The 19,447-nt window shown below is 39.8% G+C and overlaps 1 protein-coding gene and 1 long non-coding RNA gene across 6 annotated transcripts in view; both read right to left on the reverse strand.

Moving 5' to 3' along the window:
- Positions 1-622: 622 nt before the first annotated feature.
- On the reverse strand, positions 623-3,770 carry LOC309395396. Its single transcript, XR_014175900.1, has 3 exons — positions 2,472-3,770; positions 1,511-1,542; positions 623-861 (listed from the first exon to the last, which is right to left on the reverse strand). It is a non-coding gene; the product is annotated as an uncharacterized lncRNA (long non-coding RNA).
- Positions 3,771-11,295: 7,525 nt separating this feature from the next.
- Positions 11,296-19,447, reverse strand: part of LIN54 (lin-54 DREAM MuvB core complex component) — a 37,762-nt gene continuing 29,610 nt past the window's right edge. For all 5 annotated transcript variants that reach the window (XM_081959209.1, XM_081959205.1, XM_081959208.1 and 2 more), the window contains exons 11-15: positions 18,728-18,799; positions 17,682-17,784; positions 16,733-16,870; positions 14,087-14,289; positions 11,296-13,133 (exon numbers count right to left, since the gene is read on the reverse strand). In XM_081959209.1, the coding sequence (XP_081815335.1) occupies positions 12,932-13,133; positions 14,087-14,289; positions 16,733-16,870; positions 17,682-17,784; positions 18,728-18,799 (718 nt within the window). In that variant the 3' untranslated portion in view covers positions 11,296-12,931. The remainder of the gene's footprint in view (positions 13,134-14,086; positions 14,290-16,732; positions 16,871-17,681; positions 17,785-18,727; positions 18,800-19,447) is intronic.

Raw genomic sequence — 19,447 nt, forward strand, 5'->3', positions numbered from 1 at the left:
AACAGCAAACCAGTTAGTATTTTCCATTTACATGAGGAGAGGGAACCCGTGCTAAAATATTCATACAAATCCTGAAATATTTTTCAAGCAAAAGTTTAAAACAATATTCTTTACTGGATATCCTCTACATGTGTAATTTGTAACTTTATAATTCCCAGCTAAAATAGGGGAAAACTGGGAAATATGGGTGCTTTTAGTATAAAAACATCTAGTGGGTGCCCATTTAGAAAAGGTAGCCTTGAATTCTATAGCAACTTGGTAACGTAACCATAAGAGATCAGGTGAGAAAATTTAAAGCTGTACCATTTATTACTTGTTATCAAGTGGTTTTTGACTTCTAGCGATCACTTAGGTAAGATGAAGCTCTGCAATGCTTATTCTTTAAGCAATGACCCAACACTTTTCCCTGTAACTCCAAAGTTTGGTCAAGACTGATCATTTCACCATAAATGATTTTTTATTTAAAATTGTAACATTACATAGACATTATATATTTATATATCTTGACATAAACATCTCAATCCTTCTGCACCAAGAGTATTGTACAAATATTATAAGCACTATTACAATACTTAGATTCAGCATCCCTTTTAATACAGTATAGAAATCAAAACACGTAAAGCAACATTAAGGTATTTTTTTATTATAAGTAAAATCAGTAAAATACAAGACATTGAATACTATACTTTTGACACACGTTGAAGTTCATTTCCCCATTTCTCTTGGAAATATGATCCATTAAAGGTTAAGTTTTAAAAACAGATGGAAAAATCAGATGAAAGTTGAGTTTTCTACAACATGAAAAAAAAATTTTTTGATGAAAAATCCACAACACGAATGTTTGGCCTTTTAAAAACATACCTAAGGAACAAAATAAAATATTTTACATGTAATCAGTTTTTGAAAAGCATGAGACTTGATTGCATACTAATCTCTTAAGTTATATTTTTAATGTTGACCTACAGGGGGTATTTTTAAAGTAAGATATAATTTAATTTTTGGTGATAAGGGACAATAAATGTACAGAATGACCCCAATTTTATGTAACATTTTAATTATTAATCTCTATGTGGGAACCTGTCAAAAGCTAGAGATTGCCACAAAATACAGAATAATAGTACATCAAATACTACACAAAATAATTTTCTATGGGTGATACAACCATATACTACTTAATACTAAAGTTGATTTCATACAAAACTTTTGCATCTGTGTGATCAATCTGATAATATGTATTCAGGAGGACAGGTTTATGAGTTCTCATAGGACTGTTTTATTTAGTTGCTAAAATCAAAAAAATTGTCAGCAATTCACTGGTTTAGTTGCAGCTAACAAACCAAAGCTATAGCATAAGCTTGATTTTAGTGACTAGTATATGAATCCCACCTTTATAGACCACCATTAAAATGTACGGTTTGCTCAACATAGTGGCTTAGTTTAACATTATCCCCATTGGATTGATTATTTTATTCTCTACTACTACGGTATTGAGAAATATTTTAATGATTACCTGGTTATCCTCCAAGAGAAATTTCTTGTTTCCTGAAAGCAAGAAAAAAGTACTGTGACTACATAAATAGTATAAATTATATTTATAAAGGTTGAAATATACTTTCTCAAAACTGAAACAAAATATGGTGTCCTCATCTATGTGGGTCATAATCACAGCAAATCATGATGTGAACAGCAAAAATATTTTAATCATTGAACACCATAGAAAAACTGGCCAAAAGAAAGAAAACAGCCTGAACATCCATGTTGCAGATATGCAAATATCTAAGCGTGGCATTTTAGAAGTAAATTATATTTTATGCACATAGTTTGATCTGGTGGTGAATCTGGTGATCCAGATTCCTTCAATTAAATGCCATTTATCTGAGAGCACATCTTCTCTGTAATACTGCCTCCCCTCAAGATTGTTCCTGAGATTCAAAGAGTCTCCATCCTACTGCCATTTTGGTAAGAAAGTTACACCTTTTGCATTTTCCATGGTCCCCATCCAGGTTTGGTTTCTCTGTCATCTTTTTTTTGTATTGTTTTGCATTTTTAAATGTTTCAAAAAGTTTGCAAACTGCCAGGATCACTGGGAAGGAGACAGTACTGCATATACATCTAATTGTTAATAATTTTGTGGCAGAATTCTGAATCTTTTATCAACAGTACCAATTCATAGAAATGATACAGTCATGAGATGTATGCATTCTTAGTTATATTTAGGAACAGATTCACCGGAATCAAAACCTTTATCAATGTTTTGATTATCCTTTATTAATGTAATAAACAAATTGATATGCCTGCCCAACACACAGTACTCTCGGATTGGCTTATATTAAAACATCAGAAATATAAGACCCCATAAAACAACCAACTCAATGTGGAACCACAATCTTACCCAAATATGAAGAAATCTGATTCAATGCACAATCTAATACATGGAAAGGAATCTTAAGGGGGAAAACAACAAGTCTTACCTCAAATTTTGGGACTCCATGTTTCAAACATTGGGTATGTATTCTTCTTTTTAAAAAATCAAAACAATTAGCGATTCCTTTAGCATCCAAGAGTAAAACTTGTCCCCAATCCTTGTCAACCCAGAGTTCCCAGAACTATCAAACGATTTAAATGCTAGAGCCCACTGTAACAGCATTGCCAAAAAGGCAATAAGAGTTGTTAACCTAATTTGCGAAGCTTCTTCTCTGGTAACACTGTATTGCTAACTAGGGCATACAAAACCTTTGCTAGACCAATTCTCAAATACAGCTCATCTGCCTGGAATTCGCACTGTATATTGGAAATTAATACAATTGAGCGAGTCCCGAGATATTTCACAAGAGTACTACACTCCTCTGCTGGCAACAGAATACCCTACAACACCAGGCTTGAAATCTTGGCCTTGGATAACCTAGAACTATGTCGTCTAAGGTTGGACTTAAGCATAGTACACAAAATTACGTGCTACCAGTCAATGACTACTTCAGCAATGATACAAGAGCACACAACAGGTACAAACTCAATGTAAACCGCTCCAAACTCATTGCAGAAAATACGAATTCAGCAAGAGTGGTCAATGCCTGGGATGCTCTACCCGACTCCGTTGTTACATCTTCAAATCCCCCATCACTTTAACCTTTCTGTCCACTGTTGACCTCATCCCATTCCTGTAAATAAGCGCACCTGCGGGCCTACCGTCCCTGTCCTACTATTCCCATTTATTCGTACTCATTTATTCTTATTATCTTCTAAATGATCGACACATCAAATAAATAAAAATAAATGAATAACTTCAGTGAGTCGGGTTTGCCATGCAACACGTGGCTTATAAGCCCGGATGGCATCCGAATGAAGACTTCTAGAATAACTTGTCACTTTAAGTGCGAAACCAATCGGCATCCATTAAAATCAAATTTCGTTGCCTGCGGCTCTTGCAAAGCAAGCAGCGGGGAAGCAAATCCCCACCCACACGTGCCCTTCGCCCGCGCAGACTACAACACACATCATCCCCTCCCACCAGCCGGATTGCTCGCCTCTTTCGCCAGAATTAAAAGGCACGAATCCTCCACCCTTGGCAAACGAACGAGGCGGTTGCTCTCAAACCTCCTTTGCCCCGACACCACGGACCCCTAATAATTACGGGATCTATATCTATTCTATATTTATATCCTGTAATTATTTTCCAATTTCTCATTTATCTAACTCACGTCCCACCGCGAGGAGCGAGCGAGAAGGTGCCTTCCACGCCCGACCCCCGCCACGACCCGCCGCGCTGTGAAGCGCCGCGCGGAAAGAAAGCCACGCGCCCGAACCCGCGAATAAAAACTACTCCCTCTTCCTTCTAGCCGCGCTCCCATTGGTCTAGCCAAACGCTTGCCTTTGATTGGCGCGCGGCTTTGGTTCCCCCCCCGCTTCCGGTGTGCGGGCGGCCAGTTCCATACAGCCATAGAGTTCCTAAGGAAGGAGCGTCAGGAAGTTGTCCTTCAGCGCTTCCGGCGCTACTTCCGCAAGTATACTTGGTTGTTGTGGTTGTTTAACGGAGTAGACAAAAGAAGGCCGAAGGTGGGCATTTTTCCTGCGGGGAAGGATTCCTCTCCCCTGGAGGAGAGAGAGGACGTCGGCTGGAATTTGGTTTATCTCAACGGAAGGGGAAGCAAAGGACAGGCAGGATCCCTGGAGAGGTGGCTTCAGTTGACCCCGTTAAAGGAATGGCCCCGTTAAAGGAGAGGCTTCTTCCAGTTGTCCTTTATTGCGGCGGATTCCACGGGCACATGATCCCTTTAGAGTTCTTGACGAGGATACGGAAGCTACTGCCATCTTCTTCGCTACGCAACGATTCTTGGAATATCCCGGCGCTCTTCTAAGCTAAGCCAAGCCCTATCCTTAACTTGGCTCCTTTCAACTTTACCAACCAACCAACCTACCTGCCAAGCCAAAGTCTGCCCAGAGAGGTAGCTGTGGTTGACGATGTGGAAGCTTGTCAAGTCCCAAATTCAACTTTGGTGCTTCACCCTGTATATAGTCAGAGGTCTTCAAACTTTTTAAGACTTGTGGACTTCAACTCCCAGAATTGAAGAGCTGGCTGGCTGACTGAAGAGCAGAGCTGGCGGGAGGATTCAGGGAGTTGAAGTCCACACGTCTTAAAAGTTGCCAAGTTTGGGGACCCCTCATATAGGCCAAACAAAGTTGGAAACTTGGTGACTTTAAGACTTGTGGACTTCAACTCCCAGAATTCCTCAGCCAGCATGGGGGAAACTAACAAGACTGGCTGGGGAATTCTGGGAGTTGAAGTCCAAATGTCTTAAAGCTGCCAAAGTTGAAAACCAACGCTGTTAGACATTATAGGGAGACGACAATGCTAGTTTGTGGTGATAAAAAATATGAGTGAGTGTGAGATGGCGCCTTTAAAAAGTCAGCGGGACTGTATATTTTTCTATGGGGGGGGCATGGAAATGGATATAATTCTCACAAGAACAGGAGAGAGACTGAGATATGAGAGAAAGAGATGGAGAAAGAGAGAAAGAGAAATGAGAGACAGGGAGAAAGACTGAGAAAGATAAGGGAGAATGAGGGAGGGGGAAGAGAGAAAGCAGGAAAGAGACACACAGAGAGATAGATCCATACATCCTGTCAACTGGAATCCTGCAGGCGAGCAATGTGCTTGGAGCTCTTCAGTTCAGAAGTTCAGCACCTGGGACAGCAGGAAGAGCCGAGAGCTTTTTGGCAATGGCAATAGCACTTAGACTTATATACTGCTTCACCATGCTTTACAGCCCTCTTTAAGCAGTTTACAGAGTCAGCCTCTTGCCCCCCAAAATTGGGGTCCTCGTTTTACCGACCTCAGAAGGATGGAAGGCTGAGTCAACCTTGAGCCAGTCAGGATCAAACTGCCAAACTGCAATGAGGTGAAGTGGGCTGGGTGGGTCCCACCACACTTTAAAGCAGATTTGGTGGAGAATGCAATAAAGAATAAACCTCTTTTCCAGATCACGTTGCATGGATTCATAGACCACTCAACCCAGGGGATGTCAAAGCCGTATCATGGCTTAAAGACTCACATAATTCAGTTATATAGAGAGGCGTGATGGCACAGTGGTTAGAGTGCAGTATTCAGAGGTGAGTTGCTCTCGGTCCGCTCCAGATCGAGCAAACAGGTAATGGCGGCGGCGGGAGGCTCTGCCCTCCCACCCAGACACTTCTGTGTAGGCATAGAAGCGTTGTGCGCACGAGCAAACTGGTAGTAAAAAGAATGGAAACACACCACTGGCAATATTGGCAATACTAACTCTGCATTCCCATTGCCAGGAGTTTGATTCTGACTGGCTCGAAGTTGACTCAGGCTACCAAACTTCTGGGGTTGGTAAAATGAGGGTTCCAGATTGTTGCGGGAGGGGGGGGGATGTAATAGGGTGGCTATTCTCAACCGTATGTTGTAGGCAACTCCTGCTTTTTCTTCTTGGGCTGCTGGGTCCTTTGGTTTACTTTAAGGTATTTTGGAGGGCCTTAATGTGTTATGTCAATACAATGTGGTTGTGTCGTGGGTTCTTTTTTAAAATATCCAATTGAAATGATCCAAAGCACTGCAGTTGACTTTTTCCATCTCTGTATAAAAGTTTGGAAAGATGCTTTATTTTTTTAAAAAAAGATACCAAAGTAAAACAGACATGTCATCACTTCTATTTCCATTTACAATTTTGTAATTTTCTCTATACTGTATTTTACTCCTTCTCTATTACTATTGGAAGTCAGAGCAATGTTTTTCTCTTACACCGATTTCTCTTTGATTCCTCTCACTGGGTTTCTTTTTCTTCTTCTTTACTAACAAGCAGTCCCAAAGATGCTTTTTTTTCAAGAGGCCACTGGACTTTCTGGTTTAAAAAAAAAAATGTTTCGCTTCTCATCCAAGAAGTTTCTTCAGCTCCGACTGGATGGTGCAGAATGGAAGGATTTGGTCGTGTTATTATTTCCCCCACCATCCAGTCAGAGCTGAAGAAGCTTCTTGGATGAGAAGCGAGACGTTTTCAAAGAAAAACCAGAAAGTCCAGTTGCCTCTTGAAAAAAAAGCATCTTTGGAACAACCATGACCTGGATGACTAAGAGTCTCCATAGACATTTACTAACATGCAGTATAGAAAAACTTGCATTTTCTTTGCTGAGTTTCTTTTTTCTTCTGGTTAGTGTCTGTGGAATATATATAAAAAATAAAGCCTTTTGCTTGGCTGATTTCTCTTTGTTACCCAGCTTGTAAAATACACAGATCCTCCCCCACTTGTTTGAAAATTGAAGTTTTTATAGGCAATGGGGAGAAGGCTCAAATAGGAGGGGGAAAGAAAAGCAGCTCAGGTGTCTGCAATTTTCTCAGTAGCCTGCTTTTCTACAGGTTGTAAACAGTTGTTTCTGAGACTGAATACGGAAAGCTCTAATCCTCTAATCCTCATACGCTTCCTCCTTTGTTTACATCCTTCAGGGAAATGCCAAGGGAATGGTGGTCTGCTATAAAGCCCGGTAAAACTCAAATGTGAAGCTGAGTTATTTGCAGCACTGTTTCTATCCCATTAAGTCTAGCAAGAGAGAAATGCTATAGACCCCACAAGTTAAATAAACATTACCTTCAACAAATTCATTAAGGTTTATTCCTTTATAGCAGTTTTTAAAAAGCAAGTTGTAGTAGATTAATATACAAAATGAATGCAGAATCTGAAGGACTCAGTGGCTAAGAAACTGAGCTTATCGATCAGAAAGGTTGGCAGTTCGGGGGTTCGAATCCCTAGCACCGCATAACGGAGTGAGCTCCCGTTAGTTGTCCCAGCTTCTGCCAACCTTGCAGTACGAAAGCATGTAAAAAATGCAAGTAGAAAAATAGGATTCACCTTCGATGAGAAGGTAACAGAATTCCATGCACCTTCAGCGTTTAGTCATGCCGGCCACATGACCATGGAGATGTCTTTGGACAGCACTGGCTCTTCGGCTTTGAAATGGAGATGAGCACCGCCCCCTAGAGTCAGGAACGACTAGCACATATGTGTGAGGGGAACCTTTACCTTTTAAAAGCATGTTTAAGTTGTAGTAGATTAATATACAAAATGAATGCAGAATCTGTAGAGTTCTGCTTGGGGGAAAAAAGGGAGGGTGCGAAGGGAAGAGCATTAAACGGCATTCAAAGATCAGTTCAAGACTGCAAGATTGTGATGCAGATAAGAGGCCCGAATTGCTCACACTGTACTGCGGTATTTGAGCACCATGTATTATGTTTAGAAATAAGGCGTTGGGGTGACCCAAGATTCTGATCTTACGATAAATGTGCAAATAAATGAGCCATATTGTATAATAGAAGCTGTTTCCTTCTGGGGTTTTCGTGACACGAATGACATGTTCTTGATGATTTCTTCATCATAATTCAATATGGTAATATTCAGTATGGCTGGCTAGGGAATTCTGGTCAAGCCTGAAAAATACTGGCATAGCTTCTCTTTCTTCTTAGAGAAATCAGTGGCAAAAATTATAGTCCAGGTCCCTCAGTGGGTCAATTTGTGTGTGTGTGTGTGTGTGTGTGCGTGTGTGTGTGCGTGCGCAACAGTATAGGGACCTCTTTCTGTAATACTATTCAACAGACCACTTTGGAGATGTCAAGTCAACTAGCTACACGATTCTGGTTTTCTTAATAATCAAGAATTAATCTCAAGATAAAACGTCTTTCCTGAAAAGTGTCAATTATAAGAACTTCAGGATGGGAAAATGTACAGGTAGTCCTTGACTAACAACAGTTCACTTAAAGACTGTTTAAAGTTACAACGGCATTGAAAAAAGTGACATGACCATTTTTCACACTTATGACGATTGCAGCATCTTCATGCTCATGTACTTTACATTCGGATGCTTGACAACAGGTTCATATTTATGACGGTTGCAGTGTCCTGAGGTCATGTGATCCCTTCCTGTGACTTTCTGACAAGCAGCATCAACGGGGAAGCCAGACTCACTTAACAACAGTGTTACTAATTGAACAACTGCAGTGGTTCGCATAAGAAATGTCGCAAGAGAAGCTGTTAAATGGAGCAAAACTCACACAACAAATTTCTCACTTAGCAACATAATTTTTGGCCTCAATTGTGGTATTAGAGCATTTAGAGCAGTGTTTCTCAACCTTGGCAACTTGAAGAGGTCCGGACTTCAACTCCCAGAATTCCCCAGCCAGCATTGGCTGGGGAATTCTGGGAGCTGAAGTCCAGAAATCTTCAAGTTGCCAAGGTTGAGAAACACTGATTTAGAGGATTTGTCTTCTGAGTCTCTAGTGAAGTGTGAATGTAATAATTTCCAGTGGGCCCAGCGGAAGCATAATTCACCCAAATTATTGAAGGGTTATTCGGGATACGATGAAAGAATCAAAACACTGCATTGTTGTAATAGGCAGGTGGTCTGGTTAGGCTGTGCTGTTTCATCCCTTATAAGTAAGACTTGGGGCTGAATATTTATAGGCATGAACTACAGGCTTTTAAAATAATTTGTAATATCACCTAGACTTTTAAAATTAAGTGTGTTTTTACTAACCAACACTAATCTGATGAGGTTTTGTTAACTATTCAACAATTACAGAAAAGGACAGCCAGTAAAATGCCTTGTTTTCACAAAATTTTAAAGGAGGAAGTGTGTTTTAACAGAGAGAATTTAGAGGACCAAAAGAGAGAAAGCAAAGGCTACATGTCAACATCAGCATCAAAAATGACATAACGTAAGGAAAACATGAAAGCAAAAATGAGAAGTTTAACTTTGAAAAAACTTTCAGATGACACCTTTTCAAAATGAGTGGTTATGCTAATGAAATCTACTACAGCAGTACCTCGGCACTCGACTGCTTCAAAACTCCTCAAATTTGGTACTTGACACATTTTGTCATATAAAAATGTTGTCCAAGTACTCATCTTTGTTTGGTACTCAACGCACTGCAAAAGGAATTGGGGAACAGCCACAGAAGGTGAATAGGAAGTTGGTCATACTGGGAAGGTTGCTGACCTAGGAAAAGGGACAAATAGGAAGTCCTTCCAGGCGAAACAAAGGGTCACGTGGGAAATCACATGGTTTCTTTACTACTCATCTTTTTAAGAACTCCGTGTGCCTCACGGAACCAATGAAGTACGAGTACTGAGGTACCACTGCAATTTTTTTATATTACTGACATTAGCAAAGAAAAACACATTTGTCAATTTGTACATAATAGTATAAACATTTTATTTTTTTCTTTATCTGACTTTTTTTTTTACAATATAGAAAAGTGTATTCTTTTAATAGGTCTAGTAATATAAATTTTATCTATTTTTGGATGTAAACCATAACTAGAAAATTTTCCCAAATACCCTCCCCATCTCAAAATCTTCTAATAAGGGGATGCAATATAAAAGCATTCTGGCTAAGCAGCTCCTAATTATTGTTATAGGGGCTTTGAAAGAAACACTGCAGAATCTCAGCTGACAGAGGATCACAATGCAGGCATAATTTTGATAAGCCGCTATCAAGATCTTGGTTTGTTTTACTAACCTGTGAGCACTTTCATGCAAACAATCAAGAAAAACTCAAAAGGGGAGAAGATCCAAGCTATGTAGAAGAGACAGCTTGTTTTATGAGACAAAAAAACTAGCTTCCTTTGATTGCACCTTCTTCAAATCTTTTACACACAATTCCATTATACATAATCTACAACCAGAATCCAAACTTCACAGAAGGTTTTCTGCACACTTATAAATACACGTCACAAAAAAAAGGTGCAAGTTAAAATAAGACACAGAATATGTACAACATAAAACAAATGTAATTCTAGACAAAGCAACACATGTTTGAAAAATAACTTGATCAAGATTTTACCCACTTACACTAGTTTACATTTATACAAATCTTGTTGTATGGACAATTATGAAATTTAGTAAAAAGGCAAGTCTTCATCTATTCAGAAAATTAACAAACTCTTGCCCAGCCAAAAATAATTCTATTAGTAAAAGAATTATATTGAAATAAACAGCTTTCCTTTCAGGGTTGTGTGTAACTTAAGCAAGTATGCTATGCACATATTGCAATACAATAGAACATGTGTTTGTGTGTGTACATATATCTATACACACCCACCCACATTTATATGGAGAAAACATCCATTTTGAGGGGGGGGAATTGCAGCAATATAATTACAGAGCAGGCTACATTATCTAGCAGGTGCTCACTAATTCAAACATGGAACTTAGATATTCATAAACTCATTGAACAAGTTCTTCACTACAAACCCATGCGCTCGTGTTTCGCATTTTAATAGTTTTTATCACAACGGTTCTCTCTCCCCTAAGCGGTTCCATCCAAATAATGTTATTCCATTCTTTTCTCTCTTTCCCAAGGAAATCTTTTCGGTTTTTGTCCTAAGACTATGCATCTAAAATATACTTTTAAAATATAAACTAAGCCGATCGAATAATGAAAAGAACGCACAGCTTTAAATTGGTTTGAACACTGCTAAAAGAACATCTCGGCTGAATACTTACTGGGACGAATGGTTGCTCTTGGCTGAAGGGAAAAAAAAGTTTCAACCCCTCGGTAATATCTTTCTCCTCCCTCTCCAGTTGAAATGTGCATTTTCATACGATGGATCTAATTTTCTGCACAAGCAGATATGGCTCTATAGACTTCCACTGTCTTATCCACTTCAACTATCTTATACACTTCAACCATAACCCGACAGACTGAAGCTGATGCATGAAAGCTCAAGGACATAAGGGAGTTGTTCATTCTATTGAACACTGTAAATGACAATCGTACAGGTTGTTGTTGTTGTTTTTTAAAGAGACCTCAGCCTTCAAAAGATGCACCCTCCACACTGCGCCATGCGCCTTTTAAAACAAAACTCACACAGTTCTTATAAAGGCAGTTAAACGAGCTACGTCTAAGCAATTTATTGACAATGGATGGTGACCATATTAAACAACATACTGACTTCTTCCCTTTCCATTAAATATATATCTTTCCAAAAGCAATTTCACTATGCGTCATCTGGAATGGAGGCAAAAAAAGATTTGAGAAACACAAAAGACCCAAAATAATGGCTTCTTATGAAAACTCAAGACAGTGTAGTAAGAACATCGGCCATTTTGCACAATTTTAGCACTTCCAGACATAATAATGGGCTTCTGGAAACCTCAGGGATGGGAAGTTTTGTGAAGTGAAGTCCAGAGTTTGGGAAGTAACCCAGATTTGGGGAAATCTAAGGATTATCTTGGTCACCCCTTTATAATTAAAGGTGAAATATTACCAAGGGTTCCTTAGTTTAGAAATATCCCCAGTAATTGCTTCCACTAACAAATATGGGCATGATCGTCAATTATTTCCACCTATTCCTGCCGTTGAGTATGAGTAAAGCTTAGACACTACGAATATAAATTAATATTAAATTAATTAAGATTTTTTTTTAAATTAGTCTACTGAAGTATTTGAAGGAGAAACTGGGAAACTCAGTAGTTGACCGGATAGTTACATTCTAAACAAACAAGAGACAGGTTTGTTCTCACTTTTGTCATAGGGCATATAGCAGAAATGTTAAAAATCTAATTACATTGACATTTGTCAAATAAAATGTTGATCCCCTCGAAAGCCAGACATGAAAAATGTCTTATTAAAATTTGGAATATATATTTTACAGTGATGCATTTTTAAAAACATACCAAAATGATTAAGATATCAATTATGACCTTGATTTTTTTTTCCTATCAATGTTATATAGCTGCAGCTATCACTGCTAGGGTGTTAATATTTTAAGATCAACAGACAAGGCACTGTCACTGAAATTAGATTGTGGTCAACAAGATAACTTTTAAATTTGCATTTTTTTAAAAGCTATTTTTCAGCAAATATTTATTTTTTAATAATTTCCAGTCAGCATTAACTCATCCACAGATGTACCGCTGCCTATATTTTTGCAAATATAATCTGTGCTCTGATGCTGACTGAATGGGCTGGGGAAAAAATCTATCCAGTATATTGTTCTTATAAGAATATCTAGGCATTTCAATTAGTTTTGCACAAAAACTGATTTGCTCCTGATCGACCGACTAGTTTCTTTCTTCTTCTAAATACAAAAGTCAACCGTATCAATTGCAAATAATAATAATTTAAAGAATTGCTTCTAGAATACCCTTTTTAAAAGAGAACGAAGGGAAGGAAACTATCTAAACTTTGCACTCGCTGCCCCGTGTTGTTTAGAGGTTGAGAATAAAACGCATCCTGTATCTGTGAAGCAAAAGAAAATTAAGTTAAAAGGGTAAAAGCCTCGTTGCAAAGTTCCTATATTAACATACACCAATGGAAACTTCACAGCACCGGGGAACAAACGAAGAATGCTGCTGTGAGCCAGGAAAGTGTCCGTGTGCCTTTTAGTGTCCCAGTCTGAGCAAAGCCAGTTTTTTTGTAAGAATCAGCAGTTCATGGCACAAGGATCACTTTTGGACTTTCCTGCCGAGTTAATGATTCTCATTAGACAACGTCCAAATTCCTCTAGAATCATCCGTTCCGCTACTGCTTTTGATTTTCCTGCTTTCTCGGCCTGTTCAGCCTGTGCAAGTAAACAGTCACATGTCGCATCAGCAACCTCTTTTGTTACGAACGTGAAGGGCAACCTGGAAAGGGGGGGGGGGGGAGAAAGCATGAGCTGTTTTCATCCAATGTAGCTGAAACAACCGCACTTTTGGTTAACTGATACACCGAGCTATTCACAAACAAGAGGAAGGTTTAGGTTCTGAGCCATGCTAATGTATTTGAATTATATTTCGTTTCCTTTTCTCTTTTCCTTGATTCCTTTCCTGTTTCCTCTTATATTTCGCTTCCTTTTCTCTTTCCCTTTTCCTTCTCTTTCTCCCTTCCTTTCCTCTTTCCTTCTTTCTCACTTTTCTCTTTCCTTCTCTTCCTCGCTTCCTTTCCTTTCCTCTTATATTTCATTTCCTTTTCTTTCCTCTTCCTCATTTCCTTTTCTTTCCTCTTGTATTTCACTTCCTTTTCTCTTTCCTTACTTCCTTTTCTCCTTCTTCTATTTTGCTTCTTTTTCTTTTTCCCTTCTCTTCCTCATTTCCTTTTCCCTTTCCTATTATATTTCGCTTCCTTTCCTCTTCTCATCCTCACTTCCTTTTCTATTTCCTCTTATATTTCGCTTCCTTTCCTCTTCTCTTCCTTGCTTCCTTTTCTTTCCTCTTATATTTCACTTTCTTTCCTCTTCCCTTCTCTTCCTCATTTCCTTTTCTCTTTCCCCTTTCTTTCCCCTTTCCCCTATGCATTTGGCCTTCTATAGATTTTAATTAACCAATTCCACAGCTCTTTCTTCAGGTTTAAAGGTACCGGACCTTTAAATCCACAACGGGGCAAATCATAAACCAGTAACCCCGTCATCTATGCACTGTATTTCACTCTCATGATCGGTAACAGCAGAAGCCGTGAGGGAAAACAAAGAGAGTTTAGCAGCTAGCAAGGGGAAGAGAGGAAGAGAACGCTTTAGGCACCTGGAGGGGTTGCCCTCCTCTCAAAATCTAATTTATGTGCAAGAAATGGTACAAAAGTAACAAACCGTAAGCGAACACACCTTCCCCCTCCGCTTGTCAGCACTGGGGCCGGCCTGGTTAAAAGATCTGAAATCTGCGAAGACAATTTGGTCTTGGCGGCTGTCTGCTGCTGGACTCGCACTTCAGCCGCATCGGCCAAGTGCATCAGCGTTTTCCGTTCTGGGCTTTCTTCAAAATTCTTGCAGCCAATACATTTGCAAATTGAAGAGCACATGATCTTGGCCTACAACGGGGAGAAATCCAAAGTCAACCAAATGCATGTTCACTGAGTGTTACAGAGCTCTATGGGACGTACAGAATAAAAGTGCCACCAAATACAAATGTATTACCGTATTTTTCGCCCTATAAGACGCACTTTTTTACTCCAAAAAACAGGGTGAAAATCTTGGTGCGTCTTATACGCCGAATGTTTAATGTTTCCATTAACAAACCGTTCAAAGTTCTGATGCGAGAGGAGTGGAACACCTGGATGGCAGCTAGGAACCATGATCTGATGTCTACTGGGCGGATGAAGAGGCCCACTATCACACAAGTGTGTGAATGGGTTAAAAGGTAATGGGACTCCGTGAAGGAGGACATTGTTGTAAAATCCTTCAAGAAGTGTGGCATTAGTAAGGCCTTGGATGGAACAGAAGACGACGTCTTATTTGACACCAGTGAGGAAGAAAGTGATGACAATGACTGCGTGGATCTGTCCTTCCTCATTTCTGATAGCAGCGAAGAAGAGGAATTCTTGGGGTTCGAATAAAAACACTACAGCCTTATTTTTGTTACTTTCACTGTTTACTGACTTTACTGACTGTTAATGAGAGTAAAGATAGTTCTTAATATGTTACATGGTTGACATAAAATTGTTCTTAAACTGCTGTTAACTTTATACAGTTGATATAAAATATTTTACTACAGTATTTGGTTCAGAATCTTTTTTTTCTAGATTTTCCTCCTTTAAAATTGGGTGTGTCTTATATTCCAGAGCGTCTTATAGGGTGAAAAATACGGTACATTTGGAGCTCCCCCTTTCAGTGTAACCTCGGCGAGCAAACTACCAGCAAAACCCTGATAGCGCAAGTATTGTCACAATGACCCTTTCTTTCAATCCAACTCTGTGCGTGAAGATGTTCTCGTGTTGGGGATGGTTTATGCAAGTATAAAGTAGATTTTCTGACCTAGAAAAGGTTAATGGGTCTTCTCTTAGAGCACACCTACATCACAGTCTCCCTAACTGAAGACAAATTCTCCATTTAGATATTATTTTAATCTGCTGTTGCTCTTGTTTAGTTTTGCTGATTATTTGATTATAAAACTCCCTTTAAGTTGTGCATTCTTCTGAAGCCCGAATTAAGGTGAATGGCGCTCTAAATATGCTTTAAAATAAATAATGCCTGATTGCCACCTCAAAAATAATACAGATTTTCAATTTCTGTCTCATTTCTGGCAGGGAAACTCATTTACCTTTAATGAACGTCTGAAACGGTATGATTGTGATACAGCTTTCCTGATTGTCCTTGAATCTTTTTTTAATAATTAAAGATGTGGCTAGCAGTTTTTAAAATTTAAATTAAAAGCATTTTGACAAATATTATAGAAAGTTAATACTAACAGACCAATAAAAATTTACTAATTTGGTATGGATAGGAGGAGATAAAATTGAATTAAATCAATTTTATTATTCCTGAAAAGCTTGCTACTTTAAAATATTACCTTATCTTCCCAGCTATTGCTTGAGTAGAATATAAAGGTAAAGGTTCCCCTCACACATATGTGCTAGTTGTTCCTGACTCTAGGGGGCGGTGCTCATCTCCATTTCAAAGCCGAAGAGCCAGCACTGTCTGAAGACATCTCCGTGGTCATATGGCCGGCATGACTAAACGCCAAAGGCGCACGGAACACTGTTACCTTCCCGCCAAAGGTGGTTCCTATTTTTCTACTTGCATTTTTGCATGCTTTTGAACTGTTAGGTTGGCGGAAGCTGGGACAAGTAACGGGAGCTCCCTCTGTTGCGTGGCACTTGGGATCGAACCACTGAACTGCCGTCCTTTCTGATCAACAAGCTCAGCGTCTTAGCCACTGTGTCCCCCTTTCACTAGAATATAGGGGGCATTCGAAAAAGAGGGTAGAGTTTTTACTTCTGTCGGAGACCTACAATTATGAAGTTTCTTTTGTACAAATGCTATAAACTCATTTCACAAAAAGATATCAAAATAGAAGCTGGGAAACTCTGAAGAACAGTCACTATCCAAGACACAGAAAGATGACTAAATGGGGAGAGAATGGTGGAAGGCCTTTATAGAAGCGAGATGTTGGGATTGCCTCTATTAAGATCAATCGACATTAGGGATTTTTTTTTTTTAGAACAGGGGTGTCCAAACTTGGCAACTTTAAGACTTGTGGACTTCAACTCCCAGAATTCCCCAGAGCTGGCTGGGGAATTCTGGGAGTTGAAGTCCACAAGTCTTAAAGTTGCCAAGTTTGGACACCCCTGTTTTAGAAAAACCGAAGGTATCTTTATTAACTAGGTTTTTGGTGACTGCACTTAACCCTGGGTTTTTAAGAGGTGTAAAGTATTAATACCTCACGCAAATTTATCACTAAGTGGTGAAGATTTTTGAAATGCTAGATTTCACAAGACTAAACAAAGAAAGCGTCACCGCAAAGCTCCTCCTTACCTCATAGCACTCGCAATAATTTTTCAGGCACCCGGACCTTTTGCAGTTACAACCTTTGCTGTGACGCCTGTCCGACTCGCCTTCCTTTCCCTTCCCTATTTTAGGTTTAAAGGCTTCGGGATTTCTGTCCAGGCAGGCCTAACAAGGGGAATGTAAAGAGGGACGGGAGGAGGAAGAAAGAAAGAGAAATCCATTACAAAAAAACAACAACCACCCAAAATGTTAAGAGAGATTCAACTTCTATCCTGTGCAGGAAACAAAATGGCAAAAAGACATCCATCTAACGTAGTAAAGACAACAGTTGTGGCTTCCAGCCACTGTTACACCCCTTTTAGGCGGCCTGCACTGGTTGCCGGTTGTTTTCCGGGTGCGATTCAAGGTGCTAATTATGACCTTTAAAGCGCTCCATGGCTTAGGCCCAGGGTACCTGCGAGACCACCTACTGCCACCGGTAGCCTCCCACCGTCCAGTACGATCCCACAGAGTTGGCCTCCTCAGGGTGCTGTCGGCCAGGCAGTGTCGGCTGGTGACCCCCAGGGGGAGAGCCTTCTCTGTGGGAGCGCCTTCCCTCTGGAATGAGCTCCCCCCGGAGCTTCGCATAATCCCTGACCTCCGGTCCTTCCGACGCGCCCTAAAAAGTTGGCTTTTCCAGCAAGCCGGCCTGGCGTGTTAATTTTAATTTTAACTTATTTTAAATGTATTGTTTTTTTTTTAAATTCAGTTTGTTTATTTGGATATGGATTTAATCTTTTTTAACTTTTGGGATGTGTGTTTTTTAATGTTGTACGCCGCCCTGAGTCCTTTTGGAGAAGGGCGGCATATAAATCCAAATAAACCAAACCAAACCAATCAAAAAGACATTCACGGCTACTGTGAACTCGGGAAATGTTATTTCCCCAAGATGACACAGGATTGTTATTTTTTTAAAACAACAACAACAACACCTTACCTTGATTGCCTTTTGCCTATCGTTTTCATGGTCCAGGTTGTTATAGCAGTTTGTACAGTTGCAATTGTTACAGAACTCCCCATTTGCAAAGCAATCACAGTATCTGTAAAAAAGAAAATAAATCCTAATGACGCTTGACCAGTTCAGTGCAGAGCTCGACTCCTTCCTCTTCTGCATCCAACCACACAGAATCTCTTAAGTGTTGGGAGAAACCTCTGGACATAAAAGGTTGGCAACTTGCTGGGCTTTTATCTGAAACATCTGTCCAGACCTATGCAAAGGTGTGTGTGTGCGTGTGTACTGGTTCCTTTATTCATGAGTGCGAGCATGTTAACTTTGGGCTTAGCAGGAATTCTCAACATGACATGAGCCATAAAAATGGTCCAGGCTTTTCAAAGGGAACCGACAAATTAAATACCAGAAACAACGGCTGCCTCTAAAGAAAAGACGTTTGACGATCATCTCACATGGAGCTCAAATGTTCTCCCCCTGTCCCCCCCCCCTCATCCTGATTCAATTGGCTCCAACCTTGCTACGCTTTTGTAAGGCATTAAAAACCTGAGGCTTCCACAGATGTTCAGACTGGAATGTTAGATGTGCCCATTTTGAGATGATACAACATCATCTATCTTAATTATGGTTTATAACAATTTGATAGCTACCCAGAGTCATTTAGGTGAGTGATGATCAGCTGTAAAAAAATTGGTTAAATTGATACAAAAAATAAGGAAATAAACTAGCATGAATTGCTCCTAAAGATTTCTTTCAGTTTAGCAGCCATAAATTCCATCCTGAGAATAACCTGTGAATATCATAAAAGGATTGCTTGTACGCCTTTTTCTGCAAGGCGAGGTTTACTGCTGGTCTGCCCTTAAGTCCGAATCATTCAGCTATAGATCATTGCAGAGACCTGTTCTAATCGTGCAAATACACAGTATCATTTCAGTAGATTTTTACAGAATAATTTTTAAAGTGGGGTTTTCTTCTAATATACAGCAGAAAGTGGATTTTTAAATCTCCAAAGAGGCTAGGTATATAATACTCACAGCTTAAGACACAGCGATTTTGTACAATTGCAGGGCTTCCTTGGACGATTTGCAGATTCAGACGAGATTATTCTAGAAGATATGATTTCAGTATCATTTTATTTATTTATATTTCAATGTTTCTAAACCGCCAATCTGCCTCAAATGGGCCTCTGGGAAGTGTACAATATAATATAATCAGTCCATGAAATGCAGAAAGATTAACGTTAACATTAAAATTAAGTTAGGATTAAAAATAAATAAATGACAGAATAATGACATTATAAACTTCCAAAGGGTAATAATCCCAAAATGGCAAATTAAATCTTGATTATTACAAGGAAGGAGGGGATTCTCATGGGGCTAGCTCAGTGATGGTTAGCCTTTTTGGCACCAACGGCTGAAACTGGTCCGTACACGCGCGCCGAAGCACCAGAACCTGGAAGAGAGTAGCTGGCTGGTGCGCATGTGTGTGGCGGCCAGCAGCTGTTCCAGGTTCCAGTGCGCACATGCATGCCAGCCAGCTGGTCTTTGCGTGAAGACCAGCTGTCTGGCATGCATGCATGGGACAAAACCCGGAAGAGCAGCTGGCAATGGCACGTATGCCCACAGAGAGGGCTCAGCATGCCACCTCTGGCACGCGTGTCATAGGTTTGCCTTCACAGGGCTAGCCCATCCCACAGTTGTGTGGTCCTCTGTGCCCCCCCACCCACCCAAGGACGCAGAACCAAATTTTGATCC

Source organism: Natrix helvetica, assembly GCF_964273705.1.
Source record: "Natrix helvetica genome assembly, chromosome: 7".
Lineage (NCBI taxonomy): Eukaryota > Metazoa > Chordata > Lepidosauria > Squamata > Natricidae > Natrix > Natrix helvetica.